Below are 25,934 nucleotides of genomic sequence, written 5' to 3'. Positions count from 1 at the left end.
TATAACTTGAATATTTGAATGAAAAAGTACAAATAAATAACGATCACATACGAAAACGATACTTTTCGTATTATATGTATCCATAGAAATACATCACATGTGTGTGGAAAAGTATATAAACTAAGAAAAATCATCGATATTTAAATGATTTTGGGTATTTTGAACGAAATTTTTGTTGATATTATAAAAAGTAACACTACAAATTGTGATAATATAAAAAATAATAATGAATATTACACATAACCTCACTTATACCTACCGGTAAGTTTTCGAAATCATCCGCGAGAGACCAATACGACCAAGGGACACATGACGTCATTGTACAAGTCACACAGCATTCGTTTACAAATTGGAACAATAAACAATAGAAGCAGTTTTCAATGGTAAAAATATAATATTTCAATGAAATACCACAATCTATCAGTGCCAATATCCCATCTTAACAGAGGACATCTGTATAGACAACACATTCTACACGTCTCACAAGCATTTTTTTATTTGAATTATTAATCAAATTGAGTTATTTGAATTTACAAACACAGTACAAACTGTGTGTATGGGAATATATGTCGATTTATATTGTTTATTTAGTTTTAATTTTGTTCTTTATGCAAAAATAATGAGTGATATAATTCAGACAAAATGACGTATTTTATTTGTTTTTTTATATTATTACAAAAACTTCTCTTTAACAAAAACATTGATGCTGACATTATGTAATTTTTAATCTGGAAACTTTCCTTTTTTGACAAGACAAGGATCATAGAAATACCTAACAACAGTTATTTAACAATATAGGCAACTAGCATTACAAATAAATGTATTATTGTTACATTAAGTTAAAATTGTTTATAACAATAAATTACCGAGTATTTAACAATATAATCTCTATATATAATAAAAGATCTAAAAATGCATTAATTACGGTAATAAGTATTTGAAAATGAAAATATACTATAGGAGTGTTGACGTCATACACCGCTATTGTTAGATCAGGTCAGGGTCAGGGATCACTTTCCAAACAAAGTTTCAACTGCGTTGACAATCGTATGGGTATGTTTAGTGATTTGTTCGTATCTTATTTGATAAATTTTGCATAAAAATACCTTCTGATACAAAACGCATTACCATCTTATACAACAGTAAACGAATTAGGAACTTTGAACTACCTCGGAAACTTTGTTGGAAAGTGGATTATAACAATATGACGGCCGTGACGTCACACCCCAGTTGTCTATTGAGATGAAAAGATCCAAACAAAGTATTCGTGTGCTTTACGTCAATTTATTATATGAATAGGGTAAAATAAAGGGCATTTTATAAAATATATCATTTACTACTACGTGAATTTTTAATAATAAATATAAACTTATCACAACCTTTCATAAAAAACAGGCAACGAGTTTGTTATGACAATAAACAAACTTTCCACAATTTACTAACGCGCAGGCGTGTATTATTTATAAAAGATATGAATGTTTGATAAATTTTACAAATACATTTTCGAAGGCTTTATACAAATATATAATGCTACAAAATATATATTTAAACTTTGTCGAGGATAGCAGAACTTGCAGCAAAACGTTATACTGAGTAAAGTTTGTTGCATAACCACAATATAGAATCAGCTGTCATTGCCAACAAATTTGATTTAACGTACACAAGGTAAATTAGAAAAATATTTATCGAGGAAATTGGAAAATTTACACGTATCAGTCTTAAAGTAAGTACTGAAAGTCTCCTATAAAATTTTTTAGACGTCGTAGATTGTTTTTTATTAATGTAAATTCTATTTTATCCTGCCGTTTCGGCATGAATGTCAACTTTAGTAGCATTCAATTACATTAAATATAAAAGAAAAGTGGAAAACAATTTGATAATTAGATTTGATTTATACAGTGTGTTGCATTTAAGAAGAAGATATAACTATACAGGATGTCCCGAAGTTAAATCGACATAGGGGGAGGACAGTAGGTAATGGTAAGTAGAAGGCGATTGAACCATTCGGGGGGTTAATTAGTAGTGACCTAACCTTAAAAATGCAAAAAAGTTTTTTATGTTTTAACTGTTATTATCTTTATTATCGTGTTAGAATTCAAATATGAGTAACAAAAAAACAACATCTTAATTGCGACATACTGTATATCGAGATTCTTAACCTATATTTTTGTTTGGCAATGCTGACAACATAACTTGAATTTGAATGAAAGTTTTACCTTTCGTTTCCGGTAAATAGCAAATAGTAATGGTGGCGCACAAAATGGACATCGATGAGAAAAACCAGAAAGTACCAGATTGTCCCATCATCGATGTCATATCGTTGAAACTGTTTGCTATAATAAAAGAGGTTATCCAACCGAAAGTAGAAGCGGCAGCGGTGGTCATCTGTCTCAAATTATTAGGAAACAATTCGGACATCAGTACCCAAGGGACAGTACATATTCCGACGTTAAAAAATATTATATAAATCATTAAACTTAGTATCGGTATCCAAAACATCGGTTTCGTATTAATATTTTTGTCGTGGAAATAAAAGAAGCCCGCTAGTAAATTCAAAGCTACAAACATACCGAAGCAGGAAACTACAATTAGTGGTTTCCTACCTACTTTATCGACTAAAGACGGAGCTGTCACACTGGATAATAATAAAGCCACGCCTACTACGATTGTCGCTAATTCCGGACTCAATTTCGTACCAGAAATTTCGAATATTGTTTGTAAATGATAAGTTATAGCGCAAAATCCGGACAAATCTTGAGAAGCTATTAAAACAAGACACAATAAAAAAGATTTTCTTAAAATTTTGTTGTTAAATATATCGGTGAAGTGACCTCTACCGTCCATTTTGATAAAAGATTTGATATTGTCTAGTTCTTCGGCTACACCAGCTGCGTCCGCCGATCTTAAGTACATTAAAGCTTCTTCCGCTTCTTTTTCTTTCTTAACGCTTACTAAATAGTACGGACTCTCGGGAGCTATTACACTAAACAATATTAAAAAAGTCATCGGTAAACAAGCTAAGATTAAATTGAAAACGCGCATCGATGTAAACGGACCTATCACCAGCGGTAGAAAGTTTCCTAACGCACAAAACGTATTCGTCGTCAACGACATTTTTCCTCTATTAGAATCTTTCGAAATTTCCGCTATGTAAATTACGTATAAACAATAACCTCCTCCTAAAGATACTCCTCCCAAAAACCTCCCGACATAATAAAGGTAAATGTTGTGGGCGAAAGCGAACGTTAAAAATGCCACCACGTGTGGTACTGCTATAGCTAATAACCCAACTTTTCTCCCGAACGTTTCCGATATGTACCCGAACAACACGGGGCCTAAGATAGCACCGAAATTCAACCAGGAACCTAACCACGCATCTTCACTATCCGTTATTCTTCTATGTAGAGGATTTATTAATGAATTATTAGAATATAATTTCGGATATACCGGAGAGGTCCATGACAAACCCAAATCCCCTGTTGTAGCCAGCAAATCAACTGAAACAAAATATTTCTTTGTACGTTTCATACTCGAAATAATTACCCCGAACAGCTTCGGGGTAGTTTTAGAACGAACAATTCATTGAAACCAACATGGAACATATCTAAATCAATATGTCAAATCAATACTTGTGTTAATAGAATCTTTAAAACACAAGATTAAATTTTTTTCTGATTATGTTCATTTTTTATATACTAGTGATTCATTTTTATATAGTACGCCTATGGTAAAGCGATACTGCCATCCATCCATACGTAAAAAAACATTGTTTGTCTATTTACTTTTTATTCAATTTTGTGAACGTGCAATTTCCATAGATAAAACTGATAAACTTCAATAGTATAATCAGATTTGGAAGTTTTTTCGCGTTGTTTCTCCAGAAACAACCAACAAACTAGTCAAGCATTTATTTTCAATTCGAGCTTAGTTACTAATTTATTTTAATATCGCGTCTTTATGGGTACTATAAATCATAAAATTATCTTTTTGTTTTTATTTTCATAATATAATTAAAACTTAAAAACAATAATAAGCTACACGCCTCTAATAAACTTGCTATGTCACTTTCACATTGAACAATAATAATGACGTCATCAAAATTATTCTAAATATCATTCTCGTCTCTGATACCGAGGTGTTGTATTACCACATTTCAATTTATATATTTTAGTTAATATTTTTATATAAACAAAAAGATAGTATGTATTATCGTTTAATATGTATATTTAGCTGCTTAATATTTACTATCGAAAGTATTTAATTTAGTGCTTTGTTAAATTATATTCTGTTCAAATAAAAGATGGAACTATTTGTTGTTTTACCTCTACACGATATCATTTGTCTATGATATTGACGTATTGACGTTTTTTGTATCTGAATTATATTATTACAATACATTTAATATGAGATATAAAAGTGGAAAAGTACTTTCAATTAAATAAAAAATAATTGCGAATACAAATTCTAGCTACTTCACACACTTTGGAGTAAAGATAATCTTTTTTTATACTGCAAACTCGCAATAACATCAACCAAAAATATACGGTAGTGATAAAAACGTTTATTTTGATTAGAATAATCTATTCAATAATACAAATAATCTTATCTCTCTATTTTTTTCTCGTCCTTAATATTTTTAGTTATAATAGCTCTTGCTAAATACGATAAGATTGACAAACAATTATTTATTATGTTTGTATGTATAGAGTATATATATATATATATATATATATATATATATATATATATATAATTTTTTTGGTACCACATGATGCTACAATTTTTGCAAAGTAACCAATAACGAAATTTGCAAAGTCATTGCAAGATTAAATATTAAGGTTTGAACTAAAATATCAGTTTATTTCAAAACGTTTTAAAAGTAAATATGTTCTTATCCTATATACAGGGAGGTCAAATGGAAAAACATACTTTCCACAGTTCTGGATATCTAACACAGGGATAATTCTACCAGTGGCGGTACTATGACGATTAATGGTGATGAATATTTCCCCAAAATATAAAAATTAGTAATGGACAGTGAATTAGGTGGAGATTTTGGGATGAAAATTTTTTATACCCTTATGAATTGAAAATATGCTTTTATTTTCATTCAAGGAGATTTTAAAGCTTGCAAATATGTATAATATCTTATTTTCGATATTGTGTGTATTAGTTTATATAACCTCAAAGTCATTAAAACAATAAAATGTTTAGTATTGATGACATTACATTATAGAATTTATTGATTTGATATAGATCTTAAATCACAATTAACAGACGATGAGTTTTTTTTAAGAACAATAATTTTTCAATGTCGTAGTACATCACGTGTCGTTTTTTGACGACCTTGCGCACTGCATTTTTGGCGCACTTGTGTATAATTGTCAACACTTTTTAGTCAAAGTTCAAATTCTGCATACCAACGAGATTAACTCATAGATAAAATGATAATTCCCTACGATACAACGTGGGGAACGAAAAAAGAATAAAATATGAAAGAATAAATTATAAAATTGTATTATAAACTATACTTACCAATGAACACCACCAAAATAGAGCAATCTACATACTTCATTATAGTGGATATATTTACTTTTCTACGATTTGCAATTATTATGATTTTTTTTTCTATAAATACGTATATAAGCAACGATGATGTATAGTAGAGGTCATTGTATCAACAAAGATTTAGTAAAAGAACATCGGCCTGCAACTTGTGTCTGAGCACTACACTGAACTCCGACCTCTCAAGATTTCCGACTCACTGTTTTGGTTTTATACACAGGCGTTATATAAGGGGCTCGACTTAGATATACATGGGTATATTATAACATATTTTCTAATAGTGTTATTAAAGAAGACATTTTCAAGAAGTCCTTTATCGGATTTTTTTTTAGGTTAACAATATTGATTCAAATTAGCATAAATTTACGAAAAGACCTACCAGAAACCGCTAAAAAACTTTAAAAAATCTAGAATTTTATTATCTTACTAAATATATGTAAAAAAGTGGTTAATTGACATTGGCTGTGACACATAGGCGGAGTTATTTTGAATTTTGTACAATTACATATTTCTTTTATTTACATATAAATTGATTTGTTGCTAACGGCGATTATCATTTAAGATAATGAAGTAAAAAAATGTGATACTTAATATTTGGACTATAAAATAGTAAGGTAACTTATAGTATTATTTATTATCGTTGATTTGTTGTAAGCTCGAGTTACTGCTAATTCATAATATATGAATTTATATTCACTTTATACAAACTCATCTCCATTTGACTCTAATTATATTATATTTATCTATGGTTCCGGACGTTTAAAAGCGATCAGTTCACAACCTGATTGACGTACAATAGAAAGAATCACGATCAAATGATATGAAAAAGATATACAAAACAATTCCACCAAAATGTTGAAGTTAATCATCGTTATGTGAAATTTCTTTTCTGAATTAATAATATAATTAAGAAAATGTAATGAAAATATGTATAAATAAAAAAAATCTATCTCTCAGACTATAAAATCAGAATAGGAAATATATATATATGAATCTCGGGTGAATTATAATTTTGATCGAATCGAAATATGTTACTGATTTTTATATTGTTCGTGAATTGTTTAGGATCTACGGATCTACCAACAAACTATGAATATTACACATCTTCAGGAATAGTTTCGGGTGCGTTTTTACACTAAATTTAAAATATATTATTTGTAATTCCAATTTTAATAATTTTTATTTCGTTTATTTATTTAATAATTCAAAAGTAATTTATTTCGAAATAAAGTTTTTTTTACGTGATAAAAACTTCAGTACGATTATTATTACTTGACGTGCCACTGATAAATGCTTAGTTTTCCATGCAATGGATAATATAATTAGTTATAAATAATCAAAACATTTAGACAAGTAAATTCTAGCAGCATTAGCAACCAGTATTACATTGACGTATAATGGGTTGCATAACTTTTAGTATTAATTACTTCGTATTCAATCGTATATTGTAAATAAAAAATGAGAATTAGGTTTATTTTAGCAAAAATTTTATTTTTTTTTTGTTAAAAGTCCTCATACTTACATAGAAACTTTGAATATTAAACATTTTTAGGCTGTGAGGTATGTTTTGGTAAATAATTAAATCAAGAATTTGGGCAACTATCATTACAAAGACGTATAATGGGTTGCATAACTTTTACTATTAATTACTTCGTATTCAATTGTATATTGTAAATAAAAAATGAGAATTAGGTTTATTTTAGCAAAAATTATATTTTTGTTTTGTTAAAAGTCCTCAAATCTACGTAGAAACTATGAATATTAAACATTTTTAGGCTGTCAAATATGTTTTGGTAAATAATTAAATTAAGAATGTGAGCAACTATCATTACAAAGACGTATAATGGGTTGCATAACTTTTCCTATTAATTACTTCGTATTCAATTGTATATTGTAAATAAAAAATGAGAATTAGGTTTATTTTAGCAAAAATTTTATTTTTTTTTTGTTAAAAGTCCTCATACTTACATAGAAACTTTGAATATTAAACATTTTTAGGCTGTCAAATATGTTTTGGTAAATAATTAAATTAAGAATGTGAGCAACTATCATTACAAAGACGTATAATGGGTTGCATAACTTTTAGTATTAATTACTTCGTATTCAATTGTATATTGTAAATAAAAAATGAGAATTAGCTTTATTTTAGCAAAAATTATATTTTTGTTTTGTTAAAAGTCCTCAAATCTACGTAGAAACTATGAATGTTAAACATTTTTGGGCTGTGAGGTATGTTTTAGTAAATAATTAAATCAAGAATTTGGGCAACTATCATTACAAAGACGTATAATGGGTTGCATAACTTTTAGTATTAATTACTTCGTATTCAATTGTATATTGTAAATAAAAAATGAGAATTAGCTTTATTTTAGCAAAAATTATATTTTTGTTTTGTTAAAAGTCCTCAAATCTACGTAGAAACTATGAATGTTAAACATTTTTGGGCTGTGAGGTATGTTTTAGTAAATAATTAAATCAAGAATTTGGGCAACTATCATTACAAAGACGTATAATGGGTTGCATAACTTTTACTATTAATTACTTCGTATTCAATTGTATATTGTAAATAAAAAATGAGAATTAGCTTTATTTTAGCAAAAATTATATTTTTGTTTTGTTAAAAGTCCTCAAATCTACGTAGAAACTATGAATGTTAAACATTTTTGGGCTGTGAGGTATGTTTTAGTAAATAATTAAATCAAGAATTTGGGCAACTATCATTACAAAGACGTATAATGGGTTGCATAACTTTTAGTATTAATTACTTCGTATTCAATTGTATATTGTAAATAAAAAATGAGAATTAGCTTTATTTTAGCAAAAATTATATTTTTGTTTTGTTAAAAGTCCTCAAATTTACGTAGAAACTATGAATATTAAACATTTTTGGGCTGTGAGGTATGTTTTAGTAAATAATTAAATCAAGAATTTGGGCAACTATCATTACAAAGACGTATAATGGGTTGCATAACTTTTAGTATTAATTACTTCGTATTCAATTGTATATTGTAAATAAAAAATGAGAATTAGCTTTATTTTAGCAAAAATTATATTTTTGTTTTGTTAAAAGTCCTCAAATCTACGTAGAAACTATGAATGTTAAACATTTTTGGGCTGTGAGGTATGTTTTAGTAAATAATTAAATCAAGAATTTGGGCAACTATCATTACAAAGACGTATAATGGGTTGCATAACTTTTACTATTAATTACTTCGTATTCAATTGTATATTGTAAATAAAAAATGAGAATTAGCTTTATTTTAGCAAAAATTATATTTTTGTTTTGTTAAAAGTCCTCAAATCTACGTAGAAACTATGAATATTAAACATTTTTGGGCTGTGAGGTATGTTTTAGTAAATAATTAAATCAAGAATTTGGGCAACTATCATTACAAAGACGTATAATGGGTTGCATAACTTTTAGTATTAATTACTTCGTATTCAATTGTATATTGTAAATAAAAAATGAGAATTAGCTTTATTTTAGCAAAAATTATATTTTTGTTTTGTTAAAAGTCCTCAAATTTACGTAGAAACTATGAATATTAAACATTTTTGGGCTGTGAGGTATGTTTTAGTAAATAATTAAATCAAGAATTTGGGCAACTATCATTACAAAGACGTATAATGGGTTGCATAACTTATACTATTAATTACTTCGTATTCAATTATATATTGTAAATAAAAAATGAGAATTGGTTTTATTTTAGCAAAAATTATATTTTTTTTTTGTTAAAAGTCCTCATACTTACGTAGAAACTATGAATATTAAACATTTTTGGGCTGTGAGGTATGTTTTAGTAAATAATTAAATCAAGAATTTGGGCAACTATCATTACAAAGACGTATAATGGGTTGCATAACTTTTACTATTAATTACTTCGTATTCAATTGTATATTGTAAATAAAAAATGAGAATTAGCTTTATTTTAGCAAAAATTATATTTTTGTTTTGTTAAAAGTCCTCAAATCTACGTAGAAACTATGAATGTTAAACATTTTTGGGCTGTGAGGTATGTTTTAGTAAATAATTAAATCAAGAATTTGGGCAACTATCATTACAAAGACGTATAATGGGTTGCATAACTTTTAGTATTAATTACTTCGTATTCAATTGTATATTGTAAATAAAAAATGAGAATTAGCTTTATTTTAGCAAAAATTATATTTTTGTTTTGTTAAAAGTCCTCAAATCTACGTAGAAACTATGAATGTTAAACATTTTTGGGCTGTGAGGTATGTTTTAGTAAATAATTAAATCAAGAATTTGGGCAACTATCATTACAAAGACGTATAATGGGTTGCATAACTTTTAGTATTAATTACTTCGTATTCAATTGTATATTGTAAATAAAAAATGAGAATTAGCTTTATTTTAGCAAAAATTATATTTTTGTTTTGTTAAAAGTCCTCAAATTTACGTAGAAACTATGAATATTAAACATTTTTGGGCTGTGAGGTATGTTTTAGTAAATAATTAAATCAAGAATTTGGGCAACTATCATTACAAAGACGTATAATGGGTTGCATAACTTTTACTATTAATTACTTCGTATTCAATTGTATATTGTAAATAAAAAATGAGAATTAGCTTTATTTTAGCAAAAATTATATTTTTGTTTTGTTAAAAGTCCTCAAATTTACGTAGAAACTATGAATATTAAACATTTTTGGGCTGTGAGGTATGTTTTAGTAAATAATTAAATCAAGAATTTGGGCAACTATCATTACAAAGACGTATAATGGGTTGCATAACTTATACTATTAATTACTTCGTATTCAATTATATATTGTAAATAAAAAATGAGAATTGGTTTTATTTTAGCAAAAATTATATTTTTTTTTTGTTAAAAGTCCTCATACTTACGTAGAAACTATGAATATTAAACATTTTTGGGCTGTGAGGTATGTTTTAGTAAATAATTAAATCAAGAATTTGGGCAACTATCATTACAAAGACGTATAATGGGTTGCATAACTTTTACTATTAATTACTTCGTATTCAATTGTATATTGTAAATAAAAAATGAGAATTAGCTTTATTTTAGCAAAAATTATATTTTTGTTTTGTTAAAAGTCCTCAAATTTACGTAGAAACTATGAATATTAAACATTTTTGGGCTGTGAGGTATGTTTTAGTAAATAATTAAATCAAGAATTTGGGCAACTATCATTACAAAGACGTATAATGGGTTGCATAACTTATACTATTAATTACTTCGTATTCAATTATATATTGTAAATAAAAAATGAGAATTGGTTTTATTTTAGCAAAAATTATATTTTTTTTTTGTTAAAAGTCCTCATACTTACGTAGAAACTATGAATATTAAACATTTTTAGGCTGTGAGGTATGTTTTAGTAAATAATTAAATCAAGAATTTGGGCAACTATCATTACAAAGACGTATAATGGGTTGCATAACTTTTAGTATTAATTACTTCGTATTCAATTGTATATTGTAAATAAAAAATGAGAATTAGCTTTATTTTAGCAAAAATTATATTTTTGTTTTGTTAAAAGTCCTCAAATTTACGTAGAAACTATGAATATTAAACATTTTTGGGCTGTGAGGTATGTTTTAGTAAATAATTAAATCAAGAATTTGGGCAACTACCATTACAAAGACGTATAATGGGTTGCATAACTTTTAGTATTAATTACTTCGTATTCAATTGTATATTGTAAATAAAAAATGAGAATTAGCTTTATTTTAGCAAAAATTATATTTTTTTTTTGTTAAAAGTCCTCATACTTACGTAGAAACTATGAATATTAAACATTTTTGGGCTGTGAGGTATGTTTTAGTAAATAATTAAATCAAGAATTTGGGCAACTATCATTACAAAGACGTATAATGGGTTGCATAACTTTTAGTATTAATTACTTCGTATTCAATTGTATATTGTAAATAAAAAATGAGAATTAGCTTTATTTTAGCAAAAATTATATTTTTGTTTTGTTAAAAGTCCTCAAATTTACGTAGAAACTATGAATATTAAACATTTTTGGGCTGTGAGGTATGTTTTAGTAAATAATTAAATCAAGAATTTGGGCAACTATCATTACAAAGACGTATAATGGGTTGCATAACTTTTAGTATTAATTACTTCGTATTCAATTGTATATTGTAAATAAAAAATGAGAATTAGCTTTATTTTAGCAAAAATTATATTTTTGTTTTGTTAAAAGTCCTCAAATCTACGTAGAAACTATGAATGTTAAACATTTTTGGGCTGTGAGGTATGTTTTAGTAAATAATTAAATCAAGAATTTGGGCAACTATCATTACAAAGACGTATAATGGGTTGCATAACTTTTAGTATTAATTACTTCGTATTCAATTGTATATTGTAAATAAAAAATGAGAATTAGCTTTATTTTAGCAAAAATTATATTTTTGTTTTGTTAAAAGTCCTCAAATCTACGTAGAAACTATGAATATTAAACATTTTTGGGCTGTGAGGTATGTTTTAGTAAATAATTAAATCAAGAATTTGGGCAACTATCATTACAAAGACGTATAATGGGTTGCATAACTTTTAGTATTAATTACTTCGTATTCAATTGTATATTGTAAATAAAAAATGAGAATTAGCTTTATTTTAGCAAAAATTATATTTTTGTTTTGTTAAAAGTCCTCAAATCTACGTAGAAACTATGAATGTTAAACATTTTTGGGCTGTGAGGTATGTTTTAGTAAATAATTAAATCAAGAATTTGGGCAACTATCATTACAAAGACGTATAATGGGTTGCATAACTTTTAGTATTAATTACTTCGTATTCAATTGTATATTGTAAATAAAAAATGAGAATTAGCTTTATTTTAGCAAAAATTATATTTTTGTTTTGTTAAAAGTCCTCAAATCTACGTAGAAACTATGAATGTTAAACATTTTTGGGCTGTGAGGTATGTTTTAGTAAATAATTAAATCAAGAATTTGGGCAACTATCATTACAAAGACGTATAATGGGTTGCATAACTTTTAGTATTAATTACTTCGTATTCAATTGTATATTGTAAATAAAAAATGAGAATTAGCTTTATTTTAGCAAAAATTATATTTTTGTTTTGTTAAAAGTCCTCAAATCTACGTAGAAACTATGAATGTTAAACATTTTTGGGCTGTGAGGTATGTTTTAGTAAATAATTAAATCAAGAATTTGGGCAACTATCATTACAAAGACGTATAATGGGTTGCATAACTTTTAGTATTAATTACTTCGTATTCAATTGTATATTGTAAATAAAAAATGAGAATTAGCTTTATTTTAGCAAAAATTATATTTTTGTTTTGTTAAAAGTCCTCAAATCTACGTAGAAACTATGAATATTAAACATTTTTGGGCTGTGAGGTATGTTTTAGTAAATAATTAAATCAAGAATTTGGGCAACTATCATTACAAAGACGTATAATGGGTTGCATAACTTTTAGTATTAATTACTTCGTATTCAATTGTATATTGTAAATAAAAAATGAGAATTAGCTTTATTTTAGCAAAAATTATATTTTTGTTTTGTTAAAAGTCCTCAAATTTACGTAGAAACTATGAATATTAAACATTTTTGGGCTGTGAGGTATGTTTTAGTAAATAATTAAATCAAGAATTTGGGCAACTACCATTACAAAGACGTATAATGGGTTGCATAACTTTTAGTATTAATTACTTCGTATTCAATTGTATATTGTAAATAAAAAATGAGAATTAGCTTTATTTTAGCAAAAATTATATTTTTTTTTTGTTAAAAGTCCTCATACTTACGTAGAAACTATGAATATTAAACATTTTTGGGCTGTGAGGTATGTTTTAGTAAATAATTAAATCAAGAATTTGGGCAACTATCATTACAAAGACGTATAATGGGTTGCATAACTTTTAGTATTAATTACTTCGTATTCAATTGTATATTGTAAATAAAAAATGAGAATTAGCTTTATTTTAGCAAAAATTATATTTTTGTTTTGTTAAAAGTCCTCAAATCTACGTAGAAACTATGAATGTTAAACATTTTTGGGCTGTGAGGTATGTTTTAGTAAATAATTAAATCAAGAATTTGGGCAACTACCATTACAAAGACGTATAATGGGTTGCATAACTTTTAGTATTAATTACTTCGTATTCAATTGTATATTGTAAATAAAAAATGAGAATTAGCTTTATTTTAGCAAAAATTATATTTTTGTTTTGTTAAAAGTCCTCAAATTTACGTAGAAACTATGAATATTAAACATTTTTGGGCTGTGAGGTATGTTTTAGTAAATAATTAAATCAAGAATTTGGGCAACTATCATTACAAAGACGTATAATGGGTTGCATAACTTTTAGTATTAATTACTTCGTATTCAATTGTATATTGTAAATAAAAAATGAGAATTAGCTTTATTTTAGCAAAAATTATATTTTTGTTTTGTTAAAAGTCCTCAAATCTACGTAGAAACTATGAATGTTAAACATTTTTGGGCTGTGAGGTATGTTTTAGTAAATAATTAAATCAAGAATTTGGGCAACTATCATTACAAAGACGTATAATGGGTTGCATAACTTTTAGTATTAATTACTTCGTATTCAATTGTATATTGTAAATAAAAAATGAGAATTAGCTTTATTTTAGCAAAAATTATATTTTTGTTTTGTTAAAAGTCCTCAAATCTACGTAGAAACTATGAATGTTAAACATTTTTGGGCTGTGAGGTATGTTTTAGTAAATAATTAAATCAAGAATTTGGGCAACTATCATTACAAAGACGTATAATGGGTTGCATAACTTTTAGTATTAATTACTTCGTATTCAATTGTATATTGTAAATAAAAAATGAGAATTAGCTTTATTTTAGCAAAAATTATATTTTTGTTTTGTTAAAAGTCCTCAAATCTACGTAGAAACTATGAATGTTAAACATTTTTGGGCTGTGAGGTATGTTTTAGTAAATAATTAAATCAAGAATTTGGGCAACTATCATTACAAAGACGTATAATGGGTTGCATAACTTTTAGTATTAATTACTTCGTATTCAATTGTATATTGTAAATAAAAAATGAGAATTAGCTTTATTTTAGCAAAAATTATATTTTTTTTTTGTTAAAAGTCCTCATACTTACGTAGAAACTATGAATATTAAACATTTTTGGGCTGTGAGGTATGTTTTAGTAAATAATTAAATCAAGAATTTGGGCAACTATCATTACAAAGACGTATAATGGGTTGCATAACTTTTAGTATTAATTACTTCGTATTCAATTGTATATTGTAAATAAAAAATGAGAATTAGCTTTATTTTAGCAAAAATTATATTTTTGTTTTGTTAAAAGTCCTCAAATTTACGTAGAAACTATGAATATTAAACATTTTTGGGCTGTGAGGTATGTTTTAGTAAATAATTAAATCAAGAATTTGGGCAACTATCATTACAAAGACGTATAATGGGTTGCATAACTTTTACTATTAATTACATCGTATTCAATTGTATATTGTAAATAAAAAATGAGAATTTGGTTTATTTTAGCAAAAATTTTATTTTTTTTTTGTTAAAAGTCCTCATACTTACGTAGAAACTATGAATATTAAACATTTTTAGGCTGTCAGGTATGTTTTAGTAAATAATTAAATCAAGAATTTGGGCAACTATCATTACAAAGACGTGTAATGGGTTGCATAACTTGTAGGTTTCGTTTTTTCTTAGGAATATCAACTAACGAAACACATTTCTTTCTCAATGAAAAACCCATCTTCCTCTACAGTGGTTCCGTTCATTACTTTCGCAATCCAAGGGCGTATTGGAAAACTAGGTTAGCCCAAGTTCGTTCCGCTGGTTTGAATACAGTCGAAACGTACATTCCTTGGAATTTACACGAATACCAAAACGGTAGTTATGATTTTGGCGGAGGGGGTTCTGAAATGCAAGACTTCTTGTATATCGAGGAATTCCTTCAATTGGCGCAGAGTGAAGATTTGTTCGTTATTTTGAGACCCGGACCGTTTATAAGCGCCGAATATAATTTTGCGGCGTTTCCCAGTTGGTTGTTACGGGAAAAACCAATGGGATTCAGAACCGACGAAGCAAATTATATCAAATACGTTTCCAGGTGCGTACGAATTTATTATTAACACGTCGACTGACAACAACGAGTGTTTTATTTTGCAGATACTACAATGTACTTTTACCGATTCTGGCGAAGTATCAGTTCACGAAAGGAGGTCCAATTGTAGCGTTTCAAATAGAAAATGAATACGGATATACCGGTTACCAAAATTTCGCCCCGTCTCGAAATTATTTGGAAATACTTCGGCAATTATATTTAGATAACGGTATTGTTGAGCTGCTGGTAACTTCAGACAATCCAATCGGACGTGGAGATTCTGGTACTTTACCTGGCGTACTTCTTCAAACGGCTAATTTCGGGGATTCGCCGGAACCGTATTTTAATAAACTAAAGCAGCTACAACCCGATAAGTAACGTACGACGAATATTTGCCGGTGTGTTTATAAGAGACAACGCTATTTTTAGACCTTTAATGGTGATGGAATTTTGGATTGGATGGTACGATTATTGGACAAATAAACATCAAACTAGAACTCCTGAATATGTGAAGAGTGTTTATGAAGCTATCGTCAAATATCCGGCTTCTGTCAATATCTATATGTTCCATGGTGGTTGTAATTTTGGTTTCGGAAATGGAGCTATACTAAGTAAGACTAATAACTTTCGTTTCCAGATCTTGATCTGGTCTTTCCAGCTACAACTTTCTCCTCGGATTAATTGCGACTGTCGGGTTTGTTTCCTTTGATCTTTCTGCTTCTTCTATTACAAAATATTTGGTTAAAAATGGAATCTTTAGTCGTATTTGGCGTCTGTTTAAGCGGAGTAGTTGATTAGCGAGACTGACAGAAGGCCCATCCATGAATCTCCGTTGAAACTATTTTACAAGCAGACTTATCTCTATATCTATAAAAGAGGATGTCCTGACTGACTGATTGAATCACTCATCAACTTCCAGCCGAGGCTATTACAGATAGAGACATTGAAATTTCGATTTCGAAAGGTGTAAAACGATTTTTTCGTTTTTCTCGGCCGCCAATTGAAATATCGACTTCGTTTTTGCACTAAAACATTCTTCGTACAAATAGCTAACAAACAAATTTCTGCGATTTTCAAAATTCGATTTGGAAAAGGTTCAAAGTGTAGAACAAACATTTTTATTACGGAACCATATATTTAGCAATTCTTCATGACGAAATGGGATATCAAAGCGATTCTTGTTTAGAAATGGGTACCGCGTGAATATCCAAAAACTAATTTCCCCGTTTTTGGAAATGTCTTTTTGATTTCTTTGAAAAGGATTAAATTCATTTGATGGAGAATGCATGGAGTTTCGATCTATGGATTCTGTGTTACAAGTTGATGATGCAAACACGCTCAATCCTCCAGGTTTCCCGGCACATAGACTTAGTCTAAAGGTTGGAACACCGATAATGTTGTTACGAAATCTCGATCCTCCCAAACGTAATCAAAGCTACAATTGTAACCGGACGTGACAGAATCTGTTTTGCTATGCTATAAATCACAAGGTCGATCTTTGAAAGTGGCAGGTATCGATTTGATCTTTTCCAAAACCCTCTGCGTACGCGCGAGCGAATGAAGTGGTCTGAAACTTGGGAATTTCGGGCGCAAATTTTCATTTTATTGTGTTGTAAAGTCAGCACTCCGGCTTTCTAGTCGATAAAGGTACGAGGATGGTCCCTGGTCTGACCTAGAGATGGCGGTAGTTGCTTGAAAAACACCACTGTACACAACCCATTGTTTCCACGAATTCACCCTTGTTACACACCTCTATAATTGCCATATAAACGTTCTCTTATATAAACCCCTTTTCTATCCCTAAATCGCTCCGTGCGAAGCTTCCATTGTTCAAAAAGGTGCGGGAAGTCGTTTTATGTCAGTTCCTTCCAAAACGCGCGTCGCTTTTTCTTTCACGGCTTCGACGGACTCAAAGCTTGTTCCTTTCAATTCAAATTCGATTCGTTACCTTTTCTAATAAGTTTGAGTCATTTTCAATCGCATTCAAAGTGTCAAAACAAATAATTTCGCGAGTTTCTCGTTGTTCGAATGTTAGGATTGTACGCAAAAGTTTTGCACAAACGTGAATCGTCTTCAACACCATCACTATACACTGGTTTCAATAAATTATTAGTTTCAGCAGCAGTTTTCAATTTCACAACAATCCGTTGCTCTATTTCTACGGCAAAACAAAAATGCGGAGGCCGTGGCTACACTGGTTTGTCTACGGACACGGTGGACAACGATTAATAGCTTCCAGACTAAACAGCGTTGTTCTTCCTTGTTTCCTTTCTTCGAATAAAAAGTCTTCGTGCCAAACTACAATAATGAAGTCGGCTACATGATTTCTACGCTTCTTAGTATCTTTTATTCTTTTCTAGATAACGAGCTATTAGATAACTCCGGATTCCTTCCAATGACTACCAGTTACGATTACGACGCGCCTTTAGATGAGGCGGGCGATTATAGACAGAAATTTTTCGACGTTCGAAACATTTTGTCTGTTTATAATCCTATAAAAACCCGTCTACCAACACCTCCGGAAATACTTGCTCGTATTGCTTATCAGAACATCGCCATCAATCGCCAAATCAAACTTGGCGACGTTATCGCCAACGAACCGCCGATGGTGTTAGAAAGCGAGAACTTAACGGCGATGGAGATGCTCGACATAAACTCGAATTCCGGTCAAAGTTATGGGTATATAGTTTATCGTAAGGAAAATATAGATTTGGAAGCCGGAACCGTCTTGAAAATTGGAGGACACGTCTGTGATACCGTCGTGGTTTTGGTTAATGGTGTTTTAGTTTCACCCGCGCTAGAATCTTCTGCAGATTTAGACGGTTTCGGATATTGGAGATTGGAAAATTCCACTTTAATTATAAATCGAGAAGCAATTCAAGATGCTACCGTTGATATAATTGTAGAGGAATGGGGAAGGATGAACGGCGGTACCATTTTCCAGTATAACCGAACGTTGAAAGGATTGTGGCAAGGTAAGAAACCATTTTAGATGGATTTCTGTTAATCTAGAATAACTTTTGAAACCCAACGCTTCTTCATTCGCAACTTCTACTTCTTCCGATCGTATTCTTTCAGTTCGTTGATCATATAATAAACTTAAAAGTGTCATCTTCCATCTCTATTCTTATTATTAATAACAGTTTCAGTTCCATTCGTTGAAACGTTCCTTCTCAGTCCACCGATCCTGTACACAGATTAATAATTGTTGCTATCAGCGAATAGCAGTCTTACTATCATTCTTTTTATCGAAATTTAAGCTATTACAGTGCTTCATAATTAAATATCTGCTAATAGATTCTATTTTTGAAAAATTGTTAAAAATAATTGTAGGGGATGTTTATTTCAACGATAAACAAGTCTTAAACTGGAAGATCGTACCTCTGGAATTCAAAAAACAGTGGAACGACAATCTTTCCTCTTGGAAATCATTTGATTCGAAAGTAGGTCCTGCTTTATACGGAGCAACTCTAAATCTTGGAACGGATATAAGAGATACATATATCGATATGAGAGAATGGGTTAAAGGTCTGGTTATAGTAAACGGTTTTCCCGTTGGAAAGTATTTTATGTTAGGTCCTCAACAAACTTTGTATCTACCAGCGCCGTTTTTGCATGAAGGTGATAATCATATTGTTGTATTTGAGCATTTCAAAGCTAGCGATAAGTTGGTATTTAGCGATAAACAAATTTATTCGAATCAGTAATAAAAAATTTGAATTTAGATCTTTTTATATTGACCTAAACTGTAACAATCAAAAATTTGGAACTGCTGGTTTCTTCTTTAATAATTTAATCGGAAAACATAACTTACAAAAATTAAATTGTATGCCACATGCTTATATACATAAAGTACCTAAGTAGCACTGGCAACATTGATTGAAACTCAGTACAAAAAATATTGGTTTGTGATTGAGTAAATCATACAAAGAGAAAACTTTAAAATAATGTGAGTTAAAAAAGAAGATAGAATGGAAAAAAGGTATTATTACTTACTTGATTACTCAATGTACAATACACATAAACAGTAATCCATTTCTTCTTAATCTTTTCATTGTTTCTCACTAATAATAGGAAGCATTCTATTATCAGTTTTCACCTAACCCCACTTCATTTGATTATTCATCACAAAACAGAAGAAATAATAGAAGAAACAAATTTTGTAGTTGAAATACTTCATTGGACGTATATCCATGACACAGACACTAATTATTAATTTAGTTAATCACACATTTTCACATGGTTTAATATGCTCAGAACAATACTGATTCTAACCCACTTCACTTCAATTAACTGTGCACAGAAAACTTTCAAAAAAAGTGGATTTTAGAAGAAGCTGAATGATCCAAGAAAATTGGCCATCAAATGCAAGTTATGATTAAGTTCCTGAATTTTCAGCTCAAGTTGTCCTGAAGTGTCAAGTATAAATAATTTTTTAGATTCATACCCTAGAAAGGGAGAAAAATTAATAAAAAGCCTGATTTCAAGGAAAATAGTAAGAGGTAGGAACAAATTAAAAGTTGTATATCTTTCCAATTTACACAAAAATTGTCCTAGCAAGTTTTTCGATATTACAGAGATTAATGAAGGGTTATTAAAGCTTAAGGGATGATTATTACAGCTTTGAAAAAACATACTTGGCTGAAAAGTGAAAAAAAGGCAAACATGTTTGAAAAATTATGAATTTTGATGTATATAAATATTTTCAATCACTTAGCTCGAAGAAATTTTTTTCAAATGCTACTTCAGTGAATAGTAAAAACTTTCCATTAAGATAGATGGTTAAAATAAAATTTTAATATATCATAAGTTGTAAAAACATTGAAAAATTTTTTGTTAATGAAATTCATAAATTTTCAAACTTCCATGTAAAAAAATCGCAATTTCTTAGGTAGTTTTTTGTAAAGCTGTAATTATCTATCATCCCTTAAGCTGTAGTTACCCTTACTTGTAAATATCAGTAGTAGCAACGAACTTCAAAGATTTTTTTTGTGTAAAACTAGATCTGAAACTTTGACTCACTTTTCTAACTTTTACTGTGTTTCCAAAATTGATAATATTAGGTTTCTTTCAACCGTACCCGGTATATGATTTCATAAAATTCTTGACAATTTTTTTTTGGACGCTTCAAAATAACACATTTGTGGACTCATTTTTTTGGACCAAGAAGCACTCACTTAGTACACATATAAAGGCAGACACGGATTATTAGTTCAGTTAAACATACTTATTGAGGTACTTACTCGGTTGAATATGTTATTCAAAATAACATAAAACACTTATTACAACTATAACTAGTATTTGAATTAAGTTCGTTAACTGATTTTCTTTTTGTTCTGTCAATGAACACATGTTTTGGATAAGTTTAAAAAATGGTGGTTAAAGAACAGCTGCTAACACATTAAGAAACGTTACAAAACTAATTTCAATTCTTCAAATTACAACACAATTTACAAATTATAATGCCTAAAAAATATTCCCACTGACATTTTACTTCTTCTTTTTGTTTAATGTCTTCCATTACATCATTATTCAGTTCATTGAGATATAGTTACACCAAATCCATCGAATTTGAAGTAATAAACTATTAATTCAATGACCATATTGAACTCGAGTAATTATATAGGGGTAAGTAGAGTAGGAAATAGAGGAGATTTGTTCTTTAAAGAGATAAAGGGAAATATAAAACTAAATAATGGAAAAATCACTTTATTAAAATATTCAGCAATAGTAACAAATTATTTATATTCAACGGTACTCAAAATACATAAAACATTCAATAACAACAATAAATACTACACAATTAAATTTTTTGTCTCGTTTTTTAATCCACGTAGACGAGATAAAATTGTCGAGAGCCTACTACTGCAGGTTACCCGTTGTAAAGAATTCGGCATGGCTCTGGCAGCTTGCACATCAATAACGTTTTTATGATATAATTTATGCGACCTCTGCCGTTCTTCTTTCGAAACAATTTGATCGTCCAAGTGCCGTAAACATGGAAATAGCGATATCGTAAATAACCTACAAAAATTTCCATTGTTCGGATGATAAGAATATGACATGAACAATTTTTATTTTCACCTATATCTCGTTCGTTCTGAGTTGGACACCCTGTTAAATAAGAAAGTTTGTATTCCGGGATTCCCCATTAGCGACAGGTACTTTAAATTTGGACAGGAACAACTGATTTTACATATTAAGTGAAATATATCGTAAGTCTAAAAATTTGAGAAAAAGAAATGAAAAAAATGTTAAAATCGTGTTTTTGGCGAATATAATAAATTATTCTTAATAATTATAGAAATCAAAATGTCAACATAACCTAAAAATTTCGTTAACACACAAAATATAATTTAGAAGTAACACAACGTCAAAAAGATACAATTAAATCACTTACTTGGCAATAATTCATCCACAACAATTCTAAATTAGGCATAAATGGTATACAAGAATTAGCACGGATATTATTATGATCGCAAATCAATGAATTTAAATTGATAAACTCCGTTAAGAAGTTTAAAGAGCTAAAAGGAAGTAGCAAATAAATTAAATTAGTTCTAGCACACCCTGTATAAAATCAGGAACTTGCAATTGAAATAACTCTCACAATCTACAGTGTTAAGGAGGCTCCCACGCGAAATGTCACAAGATATATATTTTTTGTAGTGTAGGTTATGACGTACCCTTCTTTATATGTATTGTCGATAAAAATCTAAATAAATTTGAGTTCAAAGCTCGCTTCTTCAACATTAGCTCTTATAGTTAAATTCTTTGATTACAAATTAAATCAGAATCTCAAACCACCTATTTTATAGACGTTTCACACAGATGGCTCGAGGTCGAATCATTTTTGTAGTTAAAGTTCAGAGCCCTAGATGGATCTGCCAGCAACCATATCAAGTTGGCGAATTTGACATAAAACTGGATAAGTTGATGTTGGTATACATTGTGTAGTTTTTCTTGATGATTCATATCGTTGTGTTGTGCTCGTGTTTTTGTGTCATTTTGGTTATGTATAGTGTTAGTTGTTGTTAATTATTTAAAATAACTTTCAATAAATATTGTGTGGGACATTACGATTCTATTAATTTAATAATTTATTCCAAAATCCTCAAGACTGCCGGCTTTAAACAATACTAAATTAACTGCAAGGGATTTTTTACGAAGTACAAGTGATAAAATTTTTATTAAAATTAGATTCAATTACTTAATATGTTACATCTTAATTGGTTAGGTTCGTATGCAATACTTAATTTCAACATATACATTTTCACGTTATTAATAAATAACACGTTTTGTTTAAATTATTATTATTATTATGAGTCTACATTTCACTTGAATAAGGAGAAAACAGTTCTTACAATAATTGTAATATTTTTCTCCCAACAAGATTACAACTAATAAATTTCCAGCTTTACTATTATTTTTTTCATAATAGTTTTCAAAATATCATCTTTTGTGATACTATATCTTGAAAATGTGCCATTAAAATTTGACAGTATTTTATTAAGAATGTGATATTACTAGTTCAAGTTTAGACCTCCAGTTGAGGTCAATTTGGTTAAAATAATTAACATTTTCGTGATATATAGATTTGACTTGTAAGGAATTAATCTTATCGAACAAAAATGAGAGCTAGTAGCTAAAAATTGTTATAATTTAATGCATATCCTGAGCGGAAATTAGGGAAACGGCCATATTGGTTCTGTCATTCAAGAAACAGCGCGCAATCTAACCACTTTTTTACAGTTTTTTTTTCATTTTGGCTCATTTTTACACTCACAAACTAAATATAATTTTACTGTAACAAACGATTATTGGTATACCTTTATACCTTCTTGTGTATGTATACCTTTATTGGTATACATGCACAAGAAGTTTCTGCTGTTCTGCGTATTGGCTGTTTTAAAAATATCAAATGAGCGACTATTTATTTTAAATAAAATGTTAACGTTCAATTTAGCAACTGTTATGCATTGTTTCAGTTCATAATTAATTAATTTAGGATTTTGAAGCATAAATATATGTGGAATAAAAATCAATAAATTTTAATTTCAATTTGACTAGTTTGATAGACATGGGAACCTCCGAAGTTTTTTATACAAGGTGTGATCAAAAATCCAAATGTCACTACAAACTTACTCAAATTCGTTGTAACTGAGATCTAAAATTTTTACTGTCGGTGCTACTTCTTGAATCAATATTTTCGGCATTGAATCTAATCCCTCATGAGCTAGAGATAGTCTGTGTAAATTGTTATCAGTGTCGTAGGCATTATCATCGTTTTTTACAGATGAAGACGTTACTGAACTCAATGATTTTTCTATTAAACAAAAAGTAGGGTTATGTATAACTAATTTGAGATAGTAAATAAACATAATTCATTTTTTCATCCCTATGAAAAATACTTATATCTTATAATTAAATCACAATAACAAATCTCTTGAATTGTGAATATTTTTTTTCTAATATCCAACAACAAACAATACTACATATGTATATATAAAAAACCTTACATACAAAACTAACACCTGAACAAAAATATGTTAGAAAACAATTAGTAATCGACAGTGAACGTGTCAAAATGTAAAAATACATACCTAATAAAATAAACGTTCTCAGCGATGTCATATTTAAACTTTCATCAGTGCCATCTTGAAAATATCTCTTCTGCAATTCATGTAATCCAACAACTTGTAATGAAGGATTATCCTCGCTATTTAAACTAGAAAGAAAAATATATTGAGAAAATATATTATATTAGACTTAAAATTAATAAACCTACTTTAAAATATATTGTTCAGACATACTGAAATAAGTCTAATTGATTTTTAATGGTTATGGTTAAACACATTGGTCACAATATTGATAAACAAATATTAATTACTTTATTTTGATAAGCTTTGAACTTTACTTTTTACTAATATTCTTGACAGTTATCAAGTTTGTTTTTGTTATAATAAAAGTTGAGTTGTATATAAAACAATGTTTAATAAAAATTTGTTTATATAGAATAATGGTATTTAACAAGTAAATATTGAGGGATACAATTTTATATACTTACCTTATTATCTATAATCAATAAGGTTTATAAAAAGAAAATTTCAGGTATGATTATTATATCGAATTTTTAATAATCAATACTATTCATTTCCCTAAACCTATTCAATGCACTTAATTAATGGCACAATAATTAGATTAACCCATTCCCTATTGTTGATTGAAGCGCTATAAATTCAGTATTTGTCAAATAGAATTTATTTTCTAATCATTCACACTAGCGATTAAAATTATCGGTTCCAGCTTGGTGGTTACTTTTCTTTATTTGGCGGTAAATTGAAAAAAAAAACACCGTATTGGAACCTTTTCCTTGTTTTAGTTTAGCACTTTATTTCTGTCATTAAACGTTTGATATTTGTTCTACGTAAACTCGACCTCCAAAACTCCAAATGCAAGAAAAGTTCAAATAGGTTGGAACTCTTAATTAGATATATGTATGATTGGAATGATTTTGAACTGTTGTCGGAATAAACATTGATTAAAACTAATTAATTTTGTTCGCGGTTCCTACTCGAACGATTTACGAACGTTTTCTCCTAGCTTGAAATTCAAGCTAGCAGAAAACTGTCTGTAATATACACGTTACTGAATAATTTGAATTTTTTAATTACAAAGTCAACTATCATGATTTTTGGTTATAAATATATATAAACAAAAAGGTTAGTTCGTAGTAAATAGAACAAAAATCTTTCCGTAAGTCCGAGGATACTTTAGACGTATTTAGAACACGTTCGGAATTAGTTATTTTGCTCTATGAACACAGATTTTTAAATTCCGAACATGCTATATTCGCACAGCGAACGCACATATCACATTGAACAGATCATGTTCAGGATCTCTACCGCGAACAAAGTTTTATTCTTTAAGACATTTTTTTATATTTTGAATATGTTTGCTCTTAAAGTTATAATTGAATTAAAAAAAGAATATTAAAAAGAGCCAAAGATATATTAGTTGACAAGTTTTGAAAAAACATATATTGCAAGGTAGGTTCATAAAGTTTAGTAGATAAATTTTTCAATTATAGTTCGGTTTCAAACATTACAGTTTCCGATCAAAACATTGGCACTGTGTTTTTATTTCCTATTCAAATAGAATATGTAATTTTTAATTTACATGTGTCTAATTTTGGACTGTTAAAATGAAATTTGATTAAAATAAATATTCTTGAAGGCAGTAGAAGCCTACTAAGAGGGGAAGACATATTATTTGAAAAGTTTTGTA

The 25,934-nt window shown here is 28.7% G+C and overlaps 3 protein-coding genes across 3 annotated transcripts; 1 reads left to right on the top strand and 2 right to left on the bottom strand.

Annotated features, from left to right (window-relative positions):
• Positions 1–1,315: 1,315 nt before the first annotated feature.
• On the bottom strand, positions 1,316–5,994 carry LOC130448229 (facilitated trehalose transporter Tret1-like). The gene is made up of 2 exons (XM_056785507.1): positions 5,536–5,994; positions 1,316–3,497 (listed from the first exon to the last, which is right to left on the bottom strand). The coding sequence occupies exons 1-2, from the start codon at positions 5,573–5,575 to the stop codon at positions 2,155–2,157; spliced, it is 1,383 nt and encodes a 460-aa protein (XP_056641485.1). The 5' UTR covers positions 5,576–5,994; the 3' UTR covers positions 1,316–2,154.
• A 377-nt stretch (positions 5,995–6,371) lies between these two features.
• On the top strand, positions 6,372–19,546 carry LOC130448228 (beta-galactosidase-1-like protein 3). Its single transcript, XM_056785506.1, has 6 exons — positions 6,372–6,687; positions 15,251–15,653; positions 15,713–16,021; positions 16,077–16,258; positions 18,008–18,622; positions 18,981–19,546. Exons 1-6 carry the CDS (start codon positions 6,594–6,596, stop codon positions 19,352–19,354), a joined length of 1,977 nt encoding a protein of 658 aa, XP_056641484.1. The 5' UTR covers positions 6,372–6,593; the 3' UTR covers positions 19,355–19,546.
• Positions 19,547–21,340: 1,794 nt separating this feature from the next.
• LOC130448231 (leucine-rich melanocyte differentiation-associated protein-like) lies at positions 21,341–24,696 on the bottom strand. Its single transcript, XM_056785510.1, has 6 exons — positions 24,436–24,696; positions 24,251–24,375; positions 23,793–23,973; positions 22,048–22,174; positions 21,732–21,868; positions 21,341–21,671 (listed from the first exon to the last, which is right to left on the bottom strand). The coding sequence occupies exons 1-6, from the start codon at positions 24,456–24,458 to the stop codon at positions 21,443–21,445; spliced, it is 822 nt and encodes a 273-aa protein (XP_056641488.1). The 5' UTR covers positions 24,459–24,696; the 3' UTR covers positions 21,341–21,442.
• Positions 24,697–25,934: the final 1,238 nt, after the last annotated feature.

The sequence above is a fragment of the Diorhabda sublineata genome, chromosome 8 (genome assembly GCF_026230105.1).
Source record: "Diorhabda sublineata isolate icDioSubl1.1 chromosome 8, icDioSubl1.1, whole genome shotgun sequence".
Classification (NCBI taxonomy): Eukaryota; Metazoa; Arthropoda; class Insecta; order Coleoptera; family Chrysomelidae; genus Diorhabda; species Diorhabda sublineata.
This window is presented reverse-complemented; position numbering and strand designations above follow the sequence as displayed.